At 35.9% G+C, this 15,300-nt stretch overlaps 1 protein-coding gene and 1 long non-coding RNA gene across 2 annotated transcripts in view; one reads left to right on the top strand and one right to left on the bottom strand.

Annotated features, from left to right (window-relative positions):
* The window catches only part of LOC137622149 (glutamate decarboxylase-like), a 36,680-nt gene extending 25,938 nt beyond the window's left edge, over nucleotides 1-10,742 (bottom strand). The window contains exons 1-2 of the mRNA XM_068352585.1: nucleotides 9,969-10,742; nucleotides 7,126-7,446 (exon numbers count right to left, since the gene is read on the bottom strand). Coding sequence (XP_068208686.1) covers nucleotides 7,126-7,446; nucleotides 9,969-10,742 — 1,095 coding nt within the window. The remainder of the gene's footprint in view (nucleotides 1-7,125; nucleotides 7,447-9,968) is intronic.
* The window catches only part of LOC137622302 (uncharacterized), a 333,069-nt gene that overhangs the window by 85,633 nt on the left and 232,136 nt on the right, over nucleotides 1-15,300 (top strand). The gene's annotated exons all lie outside the window — the stretch shown is intronic.

Below are 15,300 nucleotides of genomic sequence, written 5' to 3'. Positions count from 1 at the left end.
GTGAGCGGCAAAAGCCCTTGATGACGGCAGCGTTGTCAACGTTAAACACCCTGATACAAGACACCACTATTGTAAAAAATATTCTATTAACCATTTAAACCTAGAAAGTCAGCTTTATATGATCAATTATTAAACGAAAATACATTATTTAGAATAATTACCAAAACATAAAAGCTAAAAACACTTAAAAACAATTCAAGAAAAAAGAAAATAAAAGAAAAGAACAACAGTCGTAAGTCGAAGATTGAACCGGAGTTGGCAACGCTGCCATTTGGGATTATGTCAGCCACCATCTGCTCCTCGAGAGTGCTGCTGAGTGTAGCTGGAGTGGATACGGAGTGCCCTTGGAGTAGCTACGGAGTGCCGGAGTGAAACCCTTCAAGTTGTTGGCGTTTATGTTGCAACTTATTAGGTGCCAGGTGAAATTGGGGGGGGAGGGCGAAGGAGTAGGTGCCAAGTCGAGAAGTTTAATAAGGAACTTGGTGGGTCTTTTGCTAAGTAGTTATTGATAATGTTTGGATAAATGTTCTCCTCTCTCTCTCTCTCTCTCTCTCTCTCTCTCTCTCTCTCTCTCTCTCTCTCTCTCTCTCTCTCTCTTTCTCTCTCTCTCGCTTTGTATTAGGAGACAATCCATGTTTATATATATATATATATATATATATATATACTATATATATATATATATATATATATATATATATTCATGAGAGAGAGAGAGAGAGAGAGAGAGAGGAGAGAGAGAGAGAGAGAGATATTTTATATAAATATACAGTATATATATATATATATATATATATATATATATATATATATATATATATATATATATATATAAGTAAAGAATACATATCTATAAAGAGAGAGAGAGAGAGAGAGAGGAGATGAAGAGAGAGAGAGAGAGAGAGAGAGAGAGAGGGGAGAGAGAGAGAGAGAGAGAAAGCCGATACGTAGCGTTTAAGTCAACCATTGTTGACGCGTCAGTAGCAAAGGTTTTCGCAGCAGCCACTCCAACACATCTTGCTTTGACACATGCGTCGATAAGAGGGAGAAGGGAGGAAGAAGAGGGAGAGGAGGAAGAGGAAGAAGAGGAGGAGGTGAAAGAAAGGGTAGAGAAAGAGGAGAAAGAAGAAGAAGAGGGAAGGAAGAAGAGGGAGAAGTGGAAGAGGAAGAAGAGGAGGAGGAGGTGGAAGAAAATGGAGAGGAAGAGGAGAAAGAAGAAGAGTGAGAGGAAGAAGAAGAAGAGGAAGGGGTTGATGAAGATAAGTGATAGGAAGAGATAAAAGAAGAAGAAAAAGATGGAGAGGAAGAAAAGGAGAAGGTAGAAGAGATAAGGGATAGAAAAAGGAGAAAGAAGAAGAGGGAAAGGAAGAAGAGGAAGAAGAGGAGGAGGAAGTAGAAGAGGATAAGGGATAGGAAGAAGTGAAAGAAGAAGAGTGAGGGGAAGAAGAGGAAGAAGAAGAGGAGGGAGGTGGAAGAGAAAAGGGATAGGAAGAAGAGAAAGAAGAAGAGAGAGAGGAAGAAGATAAGGGATAGGAAGAGGAGAAAGAAGAAGAGGGAGTGGAAGAAGATGAGGAGAAGGAGGTGGAAGAAGAAAAAGGGAGAGGAGGAGGAGAATGAAGAAGAAGAGGGAGAGGAATAAGAAGAAGAGGAGAAGGAAGAAGAAGAGAGAGGGAAGGAAGAAGTTGAGGAAGAAAGGGGAGATGAAAAGGGGAAAAATGAAGAAGAGGAAGGAGAGGAAGAGGAAAAATATGAAGAAGAAGAAGAAGAAGAAGTGGAGAAAAATACAGAAAGTGAAAGAGGAAAAGAAGAAAAGGGAGAGGAAGTAGAAGGAGTAAGAGGGAGAGGAAGAGAAAAAAGAAAGTGAAGAAGAGAAGAAGAGTAAGAGAAAGAAAAGGAAAAAGAGCAAGAAATGTCGGGAGGAGGACAAAAGGAAGTGGAGTTTTATAAAGTAATAAATAGAAAAAAAGAATAAATGTGAAGAGGAAGAGGTGAAAGAGATGGAAGAAGAGCAAGAAATGTCAAGTAGAACAAAAGGAAGTGAAATAGGAATAAAGAAATAAATAAGAAAGATAATGGGGACAAAGAATAGAAATGAGAAAATGAGGATTTGAATTAAGATATGTGACAGAGAGAGAGAGAGAGAGAGAGAGAGAGAGAGAGAGAGAGAGAGAGAGAGAGAGGAGAGAAGAGAGAGAGAGAGAGAGTTACAAGGATTTTTGATGTCTCAAAGACTTTTTAGTCCATCCGCTAAGACTCCAATTTGCTCTTTGGTAGAGCGATTTAGTTTAAGCATTTAGAGAGTTCTTATGATCTTGTCTAACTTATTCTGGAACTCGTTTACCGTGTTATTGTTTTACTACATCCACTGGAAGTCTATTCCAAGTATTGCTATTTTGTATGTACAGAAATTGCAACATTAAGAGAGAGAGAGAGAGAGAGAGAGAGAGAGGAGAGAGAGAGAGAGAGAGGAGAGAGAGAGAGAGAGAGAGAGAGAGAGAACATGAAAAATAAGGAAGAAGTAAAGAAAGAATTGAAAAAAGCCCCAAAACATATGGAAATGAATTAAAAATTAAAATGGTAAAAATAATTACAAAAACAGAAGAATGGAATAGATTAGGAATAAGAAAAAATCTGACTGGAGAAGAAAACAGAAAACAGAAGAAAGCAATGAAAATACAATGAAACAAATCGAAAAAATACCAATAGAAGAGGGACCCTTTTTCAAATTTACTCACATAATAATTAATGATTTAATGAAAGTTATTATAATTATGGTATACTTATTTTATTTTAAATCTAAGTACAATGTTAAGCTGAGTAGTAAGATCATAACTAGTGTTTAGAAGGTCGTTGGAATTAAACCATTTTCCAAAATAAAAAAAATGTTTTTATAAATATATGTATATATGCATAGCCTACATACCCCGAGTGGGGATACCTTAACGTAGTGAAAGGGTTTGTGTATCGCCATAATCAGCAAAGCTGTACTAGTTAGGGGCACCCATACTAGGTTGGTTCGCTTTAAGCGATCAGGCTAAAGTCTTCCACCATCACCAATCCGCAGTGGCCATCGTGGTGATGAAAACTGGCCAAACCCCAGACATGAGTAAGGAAATGCCTGAGGCTTTTGCCTTATAATTGGGTGGAAGTGTCTGCATATGTTGTTGCTACCATACATGCCGGTATATCCATACACACATACATACAGACATACATATATACATACATACATACATACATACATACATATGTATATACATAATTATGATTATGTATATGTATGTTTATTTAGTAAAAATAAGAAATTATCCCAAACAAAGCAAAACTTTTATTCAGGACCAAACCCTTGATTTTTAAGTTCCAAGCCTTTCCATATCTCGAAATACACACTTAAAAAGAGAGAGAGAGAGAGAGAGAGAGAGAGAGAGAGAGAGAGAGAGAGAGAGAGAGAGAGAGAGAGTCTGAAGCCACTAGTAGCCACAACTGCACGTACACACACACACACACACACACACACTAATCAAAATGTATGTTTACAACAATGGACAAGTGGCCCCAGGGTCTTGGCAAAACAATGAGATATGAAAAGGGGGAGAGGGGGTATTCGACCCCCTCTTCTCTACCCCTCCTTCTCTCCCCCTCCCCCTCTCTCCCCCCTCCATCTCTCTCCCCTCCTCTCTCCCCTCTCTCTTCTAATATAAAACCTCTACCGGTAGCGTAAACAAAATCACAAACAAAAGGATGGTGTCTTAGAGGCTATGCCCGTAGGGTCATCGTTTGTTTGTTTGTTTATTCTATTGTTTGTTTTTTGTGTTCTGCGGCGAGGTGGTTTTTTTATGTCCTTTGTTTAGTTGGCTTTGTTTTTCTTTATTTTTTACGTAAATATAAATGTTTTTGTTACATAAACAGTTTTAATCAGTGGACTATTAGCTGGTGATGAAGATTGATTTTAATCTCTCTCTCTCTCTCTCTCTCTCTCTCTCTCTCTCTCTCTCTCTCTCTCTCTCTCTCTCTATATATATATATATATATATATATATATATATATATGTATATGTATATATATCTATATATATATCTATATATATATAGATATATATAGATATATATATATATATATATATATATATATATATATATATATATATATATATATATATGTACTTCTCCTAGAAGAGCTGCTTACCATAGCTGAAGAGTCTCTTCTACCTTTACCAAGAGGAAAGTAGCCACTGAACAATTACAGTGCTGTAGTTAACCCCTTGAGAGAAGAAGAATTGTTTGGCAATCTTAGTGTTGTCATGTATATGAGGACAGAGGAGAATGTGTAAAGAATAGGCCAGATTTCGGTGTCTGTGTAGGAAACGGGAAAGACCCGTAACCAGAGAGAAGGGTCCTATGTAGTACTGTCTGGCCAGTCAAAGGACCCCATAACTCTCTAGCGGTAGTGTCTCAACGGGCGGCTGGTGCCCTGGCCAACCTACTCCATAAATATATACATATATATATATATATATATATATATATATGTATATATATATATATATATATATATATATATATATATATATATATATATACCTATATATATGTATATATGTATATATATATATATATATATATATATATATATATATATATATATATATATATATATATATATATATATATATATATATACATATGTCCAGTTACACTGAGTGGCATTGCGAGACGTATAACTATACGGTCTCTCCCCGTCCCTTATCCAGGGGAAGAGGGAGTAGTCATACCCTGGAGAGAGGGGCTACCCCATGAGGTATACTCAGAAACCACAACTGCCATGTTGTAGTTAGGAAAGGCGGAGGGGCCGAGAGGGTTGAATCTGTGTGCGTATATAGCTATTTGAATATTTAGACGATTTTTGACTGGTCCTGTACACTTGTTTATAAGAAAAATGAAAAAGAACAGACACTAATAATTATGCCAAATGAAAGAAAAATGAAATTTAAACTATATTTATCAAAATGGCCGTTCGCCTCCCTTTTAATTTTTGACGGGTCTTGTACACTTGTTTATAGAAAGAATTTAAAAGAACCAGCACTAATAATGATAAGGAAAATGAAAGAAAAAATAAATTTAAATATACTTCTCACAATGGCCATTCGCCTCCCATTCAATTTTTGACGGGTCTCGTACACTAGTTTGTAAGAAAAATGAAAAAGAACAGACACTAATAATTATGCAAAATGAAAGAAAAAAAATAAATTTAAACTATACTTCTCAAAATTGCCCCTCGCCTCCCTTTTAATTTTTGACGGGTCTCGTACACTAGTTTATAAGGAAAATTAAAAAAGAACCAACACTAACAATAATTATGCAAAATGAAATAACAAAGAAAATTTAAACTATAGTTCTCAAAATCACCACTCGCCTCCCTTTTAATATCCTTACGGGAGAAATTTTCTGCATAAATTGCAAAACTTTTCGCGCGAGATGGCCATAATATGTTAGGGTGAACTCAACTTTACAAAGTGGGGGAATAAGTCGCCCTAATTCATTAATTAGAAAAACTCGTTTATGTGAATTAATGGTGACTGGTTGTGGTGGCCGATGTGGTAACGTCCCTGACTGGTGAACGCCAGATTGGGGTTCGAGTCCCCCTCAAACTCGTTAGTTTCTTTGGTCTCTGCAACCTCGCCATCCTTGTGAGCTAAGAATGGAGGAGTTTAGGAGAGCCTATAGTTTTATCTGCTGAGTCATCAGTAACCATTGCCTAACCTTCCTTGGTCCTAACTTGGGTGGAGAAGGGGCTTGGGCGCTGATCATATGTATGTATGGTGTCTCTAATGCATTGTCCTGCTTGATAGGGAAATGTCACTGGCTCTTGCCTCTGCCATTCATTAGTGGCCTTTAAACCTATAAATTAATTACCCCATTTTTATAGGGGGCCGATATATCCTTTATTCTGGGAAAGTTTTGTTGAAACAATTGGTTAAATTTGGGTTGAATTCGTTGAAATAAGTAGTTTTTTTTTTTTTTTTTTTTTTTTTTTTTTTGTTAGTGAAATTATTGATTTTGATGTTGGTTGAAGTATATTATTGATTAATGATACCAATATTAGTAATAGAATCACTCCACTGGCGAAATCTGACCGAGGCCCTTTGCGTCAATAGGCGTAGAAGGTGTTGATAATGATGAATATTAGTAATAAAATGATGAAGAATGGTGCTGATAACGATGATAATGGTAGTTATAATACTAAACAATAAAATCATCAACAACTGTTATTGTTATTGATATTTGCTGAAGTAGGCTGTTGATTATTGATGATAAGATAAGTAATGAAATGATAAAAAAGGTTTTGATAAGGATTATAAGACTAAGACCAATTAACACATCAACAACTAATATCACAATTATTATTACTAGTGTACTCGACCAGTCAAAAATAAAGTGAATATTGAGGTAGATATGGACACAGATTCGATCCTCCCACCGCCTCTCTCCCTCTTTCCTAACTACAACGCGGCAGTTTTGGCAATTTGAGGGAGATTGTGTACCTCTTGGGGTACCCCCCCTCTCAGTTGGGTATGACTATTTTCTCTATTCCCTACGCGGGGAACGGGGAGAGGCTGAATATTCATACGTATGGTAATACTGCTGAGAGTGATAGGATATATATATATATATATATATATATATATATATATATATATATATATATATATACATATATATATATATATATATATATATATATATACATATATATATACATATATATATATATATATATATATATATATATATATATATATATATACAGTATATATACAAATTTTCGTTTCCATTTATTTCCACTTTGTTTTTCCTTTCTAAGACTTTCCAGCAAATTTTCCAGTTTCTTCTTTTGAAGCTCTTTTTGGACACATTCAGACTCCAATTTTGTCTTTTCTGCCTTTAATTTACCCACTTCATTTTTCAATTTATTCAGGTTTACTGTTTTCTCAATTTGATTTTTCTTCCTTTTCTCATTCTCTTTTTCCTGAGAATTTCCAGCAAATTTTCCTGTTCCCTCATCTGGATGTCTTTTCCGTCGCACTCAGATTCCAGCTTATCTTTTTCTGTCTTTAATTCATCTACCTCATTTTTCAATTCGTTGACTTGTTCTCTGTTTTGAATTTGTTCTTCCTTCATTCCTGCATTCTCTTTCCTTAGAATTTCCAGCATATTTTCATGTTCCCTCATCTGGATGTCTTTTCCGTCGCACTCAGATTCCAGCTTATCTTTTTCTGTCTTTAATTCATCTACCTCATTTTTCAATTCGTTGACTTGTTCTCTGTTTTGAATTTGTTCTTCCTTCATTCCTGCATTCTCTTTCCTTAGAATTTCCAGCATATTTTCATGTTCCCTCATCTGGATGTCTTTTCCGACGCACTCACATTCCAGCTTATCTTTTTCTGTCTTTAATTCATCTACCACATTTTTCAATTCGTTGACTTGTTCTCTGTTTTGAATTTGTTCTTTCTTCATTTCTGCATTCTCCTTCCTGAGAATTTCCAGCAAATTTTCATGTTCCCTCATCTGGATGTCTTTTCCGACGCACTCACATTCCAGCTTATCTTTTTCTGTCTTTAATTCATCTACCACATTTTTCAATTCGTTGACTTGTTCTCTGTTTTGAATTTGTTCTTTCTTCATTTCTGCATTCTCTTTCCTGAGAATTTCCAGCAAATTTTCATGTTCCCTCATCTGGATGTCTTTTCCGACGCACTCACATTCCAGCTTATCTTTTTCTGTCTTTAATTCATCTACCACATTTTTCAATTCGTTGACTTGTTCTCTGTTTTGAATTTGTTCTTTCTTCATTTCTGCATTCTCTTTCCTGAGAATTTCCAGCAAATTTTCATGTTCCCTCATCTGGATGTCTTTTCCGACGCACTCACATTCCAGCTTATCTTTTTCTGTCTTTAATTCATCTACCACATTTTTCAATTCGTTGACTTGTTCTCTGTTTTGAATTTGTTCTTTCTTCATTTCTGCATTCTCTTTCCTGAGAATTTCCAGCAAATTTTCATGTTCCCTCATCTGGATGTCTTTTCCGACGCACTCACATTCCAGCTTATCTTTTTCTGCCTTTAATTCATCTACCTCATTTTTCAATTCGTTGACTTGTTCTCTGTTTTGAATTTGTTCTTTCTTCATTTCTGCATTCTCTTTCCTGAGAATTTCCAGCAAATTTTCATGTTCCCTCATCTGGATGTCTTTTCCGACGCACTCAGATTCCAGCTTATCTTTTTCTGCCTTTAATTCATCTACCTCATTTTTCAATTCGTTGACTTGTTCTCTGTTTTGAATTTGTTCTTTCTTCATTTCTGCATTCTCTTTCCTGAGAATTTCCAGCAAATTTTCATGTTCCCTCATCTGGATGTCTTTTCCGACGCACTCAGATTCCAGCTTATCTTTTTCTGCCTTTAATTCATCTACCTCATTTTTCAATTCGTTGACTTGTTCTCTGTTTTGAATTTGTTCTTTCTTCATTTCTGCATTCTCTTTCCTGAGAATTTCCAGCAAATTTTCATGTTCCCTCATCTGGATGTCTTTTCCGACGCACTCACATTCCAGCTTATCTTTTTCTGCCTTTAATTCATCTACCTCATTTTTCAATTCGTTGACTTGTTCTCTGTTTTGAATTTGTTCTTTCTTCATTTCTGCATTCTCTTTCCTGAGAATTTCCAGCAAATTTTCATGTTCCCTCATCTGGATGTCTTTTCCGACGCACTCACATTCCAGCTTATCTTTTTCTGCCTTTAATTCATCTACCTCATTTTTCAATTCGTTGACTTGTTCTCTGTTTTGAATTTGTTCTTTCTTCATTTCTGCATTCTCTTTCCTGAGAATTTCCAGCAAATTTTCATGTTCCCTCATCTGGATGTCTTTTCCGACGCACTCACATTCCAGCTTATCTTTTTCTGCCTTTAATTCATCTACCTCATTTTTCAATTCGTTGACTTGTTCTCTGTTTTGAATTTGTTCTTTCTTCATTTCTGCATTCTCTTTCCTGAGAATTTCCAGCAAATTTTCATGTTCCCTCATCTGGATGTCTTTTCCGACGCACTCACATTCCAGCTTATCTTTTTCTGCCTTTAATTCATCTACCTCATTTTTCAATTCGTTGACTTGTTCTCTGTTTTGAATTTGTTCTTTCTTCATTTCTGCATTCTCTTTCCTGAGAATTTCCAGCAAATTTTCATGTTCCCTCATCTGGATGTCTTTTCCGACGCACTCACATTCCAGCTTATCTTTTTCTGCCTTTAATTCATCTACCTCATTTTTCAATTCGTTGACTTGTTCTCTGTTTTGAATTTGTTCTTTCTTCATTTCTGCATTCTCCTTCCTGAGAATTTCCAGCAAATTTTCATGTTCCCTCATCTGGATGTCTTTTCCGACGCACTCACATTCCAGCTTATCTTTTTCTGTCTTTAATTCATCTACCACATTTTTCAATTCGTTGACTTGTTCTCTGTTTTGAATTTGTTCTTTCTTCATTTCTGCATTCTCTTTCCTGAGAATTTCCAGCAAATTTTCATGTTCCCTCATCTGGATGTCTTTTCCGACGCACTCACATTCCAGCTTATCTTTTTCTGCCTTTAATTCATCTACCTCATTTTTCAATTCGTTGACTTGTTCTCTGTTTTGAATTTGTTCTTTCTTCATTTCTGCATTCTCCTTCCTGAGAATTTCCAGCAAATTTTCATGTTCCCTCATCTGGATGTCTTTTCCGACGCACTCACATTCCAGCTTATCTTTTTCTGTCTTTAATTCATCTACCACATTTTTCAATTCGTTGACTTGTTCTCTGTTTTGAATTTGTTCTTTCTTCATTTCTGCATTCTCCTTCCTGAGAATTTCCAGCAAATTTTCATGTTCCTTCCTCCGACGCACTCAGATTCCAGCTTATTTTTTTCTGCCTTTAATTCACCTACCTCATTTTTCAATTCCTTTACTTGTCCATTTTGCAGTTTTTTGTCCATTTCTACTATTCTTCCCATTTCTTTAATTTGTCCTTGTAACCCATCATTCTCATCCTTGAGATTTTGCAAGAGAGTAGTCTGATCGGTTTTCATTTCCAGTTCATTTCCGTCCAACAGATCTTCGCCTACGTGCTCCATTTCTGGAACATATTCTTCCAAAGAGCTGCTGTCCACATCTTCTTTAGCCATCCTCCTCCTCCTCCAGGCAAGCATAATTCCGCCAAGTATGACGGAAGCAGCAGCCATGCCGATGTAGTAGTTCCTATTTCCAATAGAAAGGGATTCTTCCATCCTTTGTCCCAAGTCAAATTCGGGGAGAAGCTTGCCAACGAACCACGTTGATTGCAATTCGTCTTTGAATCTTAATGCTTCTCTCTCCATCTGACGCAAACCAACTTCGCACCGCTGTAGTTCCTCGCGGGCTTTCCACAAGCCCCCAACCCAAGGACAGCGCCGCAGCCACCTGCCGAGGAATCCATCCTGAGAGGCGACTGCTGGGCAGTCTTCAAAGTGCGGCGCCTCTGGGAGTAGCCACGAAAACCATTTGAAGAACCACGACTCCTGAAGAGCTCGCAGCTGTCCCTGAAGTTCTAACGTCATATCCTCGCAAGCGAGATTCTGCTCTAGAAGGGCCGAATCTGCCATTTGAGGCCAGTTCAATTTTCCTTTAAGGGTCCCGATGATATCCATAAACAGTGAAATCGCTTTGTTTACTATGTAAGTCATATTCAATAACACAGATACTGGGGCCTGTATCAGCATTATTTTGAAAAAAACCGATTGTTGCCGCTGTACGATCTCTCTGGAGACTTTCAAATTCCTGGCGACATTTCGGAATCACCAATTCTCCGGATGGCTCCGGGTTCCTATATTGCATCGAAGATTATTATTATTATTATTATTATTATTATTATTATTATTATTATTATTATTATTATTATTATTATTTAACACCGTCTTCTGAATGGAGAGGAGAGAAACGTTCGGGAAATCTGGAGATGGAGTTGGTGATTCCAAAATTTCTTAAGGAATATGAAAGTCTCCGAGGGTTCCGGGTTCCTATATTGTATCGAAGATTATTATTATTATTATTATTATCATTATTATTCTTATTTTTATTCTTCTTCTTCTTATTGTAATTATTATTATTATTATTATTATTATTATTATTATTATCATATTAGTATTAATAATAATAATAATAATAATAATAATAATAATAATAATAATAATAATACCTACAGCATATAAAAAACACACCTTATCACGTCCCCAATCGTTCAGTCACTCCAACATTCTCACCACTCCTTTATCCTAAAAAAAAATACCCGCAGACACTCGATCGAATCCTACGGCAACGATTAATATGCGAATAAGGAATTTGGAATTATTCATATACACCCTCCCCTTGTATACCCATATAAATACACCCCTACCTCTCTTGTCACATGCCCCCTACCTCTACCAATACATCCAACTTCACATACGAGGGGGTATGTGAAGTTAGTAGTCGTGTTATGATATAAAATATGGACACTTATAGTCCATTTCTTTTATCGAGGCAGATTTGCACCAACTCGCAGCGGTGCCCTTTTAGATCGGAAAATTTTCCTGATCGCTGATTGGTTAGAATTGTCTCGTCCAACCAATCAGCGATCAGGAAACTTTTCCGAGCTAAAAGGGCACCGCTGCGAGTCGGTGCAAATCTGCATCGCTAAAAGAAATTGACTGTAGTTAATCATAAATAGTTGAAATATGCACAGAACAGGAAAAGGGTATTACACTACATTTTTTTTAAGTACATATTGTATTTACATTAAATGTAAATAATCTACGTGTGTCCAGTTGTCAACGAAAACAGTTAACAGATACAGTACAGTTAAGTTCTACTGTAGTTATGTTACTGAACATATATTACAGTAATACCTTTTGAAATTCACCCTTTTCTCTACCATTACAACCACCGTTCGCGTACCCCTTCCTATACCACTACATATTCCTTCACATAACCCCTACCCTTCATACCCTTGAAAATTCACCCCCTACCTCTCTTGCCACATGCCCCTTCCTCTAAGATCGACCGTTCACACACCCCCTTCCCCCGATGCAAATTCAACGCTTAAGCTATGCTCGGACACTCACGCGGATTGCATGGTAAGGGGGAGGGAGAGGGGGTGGTAGTAACAGCTGGGGAGGGGGGAGGGGGAATTGGAGGGGGATCAAACGATCAATGAAGGGGTAATCACTCATTGCCAAAAATTAATCAACCGTGATTAAAGGCTCATTAATCATCGTCGCCATCAATCTCTCTCTCTCTCTCTCTCTCTCTCTCTCTCTCTCTCTCTCTCTCTCTCTCTCTCTCTCTCTCGATAAATTCGTCTTTGATTAATTGTTCGGAATTTTAAAGGTTTCGCTTTAATGGCAGCCGTGTGTAATTGGTAATGGACACTTTAATGGAAATGAATGAATAATGGGTGTGAATGTTTATATTCTGGATTAATTGTGGTGCAGCACTGCAAAGTTATTATTATTATTATTATTATTATTATTATTATTATTATTATTATTATTATTATTATTATTATTATTATTAACTCCGCCAAGGAGGTAATGAACTGGTGACCTGCGTTTATTTGTTTTAATTATTATTATTATCATTATTATTATTATTGTTATTGTTGTTATTATTATTATTATTATTATTATTATTATTATTATTATTATTATTGTTATTATTATTGTTATTATTATTATTATTGTTATTATTATTATTATCATTATTATTATTGTTATTATTATTATTATTATTATTATTATTATTATTATTTTAATCATTATTATTATTAATGTAATTATTATTATTATTATTATTATTAGTAGTAGTAGTAGTAGTAGTAGTAGTAGTAGTAGTAGTAATAGCAGCTAAGCTACATCCCTAGTTGGAAAAGCAGGATGCCATGAGGCCACGGGCTCCAACAGGGAAAATAGCCCAGTGAGGAAAGGAAATAAGGAAACATATAGAACAGTATGATGATGATTATTATTATTATTATAAAATTTATTTGGTCGTATGTCTTAACACGATTGCGTCAAAACTCTTTGATGGAATTTCACCAAATTATATATGCATATATATATATATATATATATATATATATATATATATATATATATATATATATATATATATATATAAATTTCCTGTCACACTGAGCGGCAACCACTCGGGAAGCATAATCTCCCACAAATTGCCCAAACTATCAGGTTGTAGTTATTAAAAATGGTTGGGATTTAGATATTTAGCCGTCAGTTTTGACTGGTCGCATACACTAGTATTAAGATATAAAGATATAAATATTTTAAGGTAATAGAGATATAGTAATAAATATCATAGAAATACTAAAGACATAGTTATGAATATTATAGAGGTGACCGCCGAGGTAGCATCAGTAGGGGATTCAGCATATGAAGCTTCATTTGTGGTGTATAACGGGAATGGGTACCCTAGCAGTACCAACCCAAACTCGGCCGAATCCCTCATCAGGCTGGGAGGAGCTAAGAGAAAAAAAAGTCTCCTTTTGTTCTTTTCTTTTATGTCGGGTACCCCCCAGAATTTGGGGAAGTGTCTTGATAGATAGATAGATAGATAGATGGACACAGCAAATTGCTTGTTAGATAGATAGATAGATAGACACAGTAAATGGCTTGTTAGATAGATAGATAGATAGACACAGTACATGGCTTGTTAGATAGATAGATAGATAGACACAGTAAATGACTTGTTAGATAGATAGATAGATAGATAGCCACAGTATATGGCTTGTTAGATAGATAGATAGATAGGTAGATAGATAGAGACACTACAAAACAATTAGGGTACACGAGACGAAACATAATAAAATTAGACGGAAAATAATGGGAAAAAATCATAGGATCCGAATACTAAAAATACTTTTTTTTCTATTTTCTCCTTCTGCTGGAGTGGTGACACTGACCCAAGGAGTCCCAAGTGGCCACTTATCCAAGTAGGCACTTATTCTAGTGGCTACTTATCACTTATAGAACCCCAGAGAGATATCAGAGACGCTCCGACTCGTTTGATACTTGTTTTGTCGTTGGTGAGAAGTATTACAAATTGTCAACTGTTTAGTATTTTTTTTCTATGCATTTGAATTATTTGTATATATTTAACGTGGTGAAATGGTTTGTGTATCAACATGATATGGGGTCCTTTGACTGGCCAGACAGTACTACATTGGATCCATCTCTCTGGTTACGGTTCTTTCTCTTTGCCCACACATACGCCGAATAGTCTGGCCTATTCTTTACAGATTCTCCTCTGTCCTCATACACCTGACAACACTGAGATTGCCAAACAATTCTTCGCTCAAGGGGTTAACTACTGCACTGTATTTGTTCAGTGGCTACTTTCCTCCGGGTAAGGTTAGAAGAGACTCTTTAGCGATGGTAAGCAGCTCTTCTAGGAGAAGGACACTCCAAAATCAAACCAATGTTCTCTAGTCTTGTGTAGTGCCATAGCCTATGTACCATGGTCTTCCACTGTTTTGGGTTAGAGTTCTCTTGCTTGAGGGTACACTCGTGCACACTGTTCTATCTAATTTCCTCTTGTTTTGTTAAAGTTTTCATAGTTTATATATGAAATATTTATTTTAATGTTATTACTTTTAAAATATCTTATTTTTCCTCGTTTCCTTTCCTCACTGGGCTATTTTCCCTGTTGGGGCCCCTGGGCTTATAGCATCCTGTTTTTCCAACTAGGGTTGTAGCTTAGCAAGTAATAATAATGATAATAATAATGATAATAATATAATGTGGTAATTATGTTTTTCATGTATTCTACCTAATAATCACCAATATTATACATGCTTTGAATAAAACTTTCAGTTTTAATCTATTTTAGAATTTTTGAGTTACTTGAAAAAATCACCATTCATTATAGTGAGATCATCATCATCATCTCATTGTGATAGGATGCTAGAAATCTCTATTGCTGATTTTATTTTTAATTTGTAGTTTCTATTGCTCCTTAACCGATATCTATTTCCTTTTATTATATCTCAAAATCTATTTACTGTAGTTTACTATTCTGGTTTGAGAAATGGTGCCCATTATGTTAACGCTATTGTACGCGACCCGTCAAGTAGATATGCACATACACGCACAGATTCCGCCCTTCCCATCACCTCCCCCTCTCTTAACTACAACACGGCAGTCTTGGTTTCCGAATCTACCTCTCTCTCTCTCTCTCTCTCTCTCTCTCTCT

This window comes from Palaemon carinicauda, chromosome 29 (assembly GCF_036898095.1).
Source record: "Palaemon carinicauda isolate YSFRI2023 chromosome 29, ASM3689809v2, whole genome shotgun sequence".
NCBI classification, from domain to species: domain Eukaryota; kingdom Metazoa; phylum Arthropoda; class Malacostraca; order Decapoda; family Palaemonidae; genus Palaemon; species Palaemon carinicauda.
This window is presented reverse-complemented; position numbering and strand designations above follow the sequence as displayed.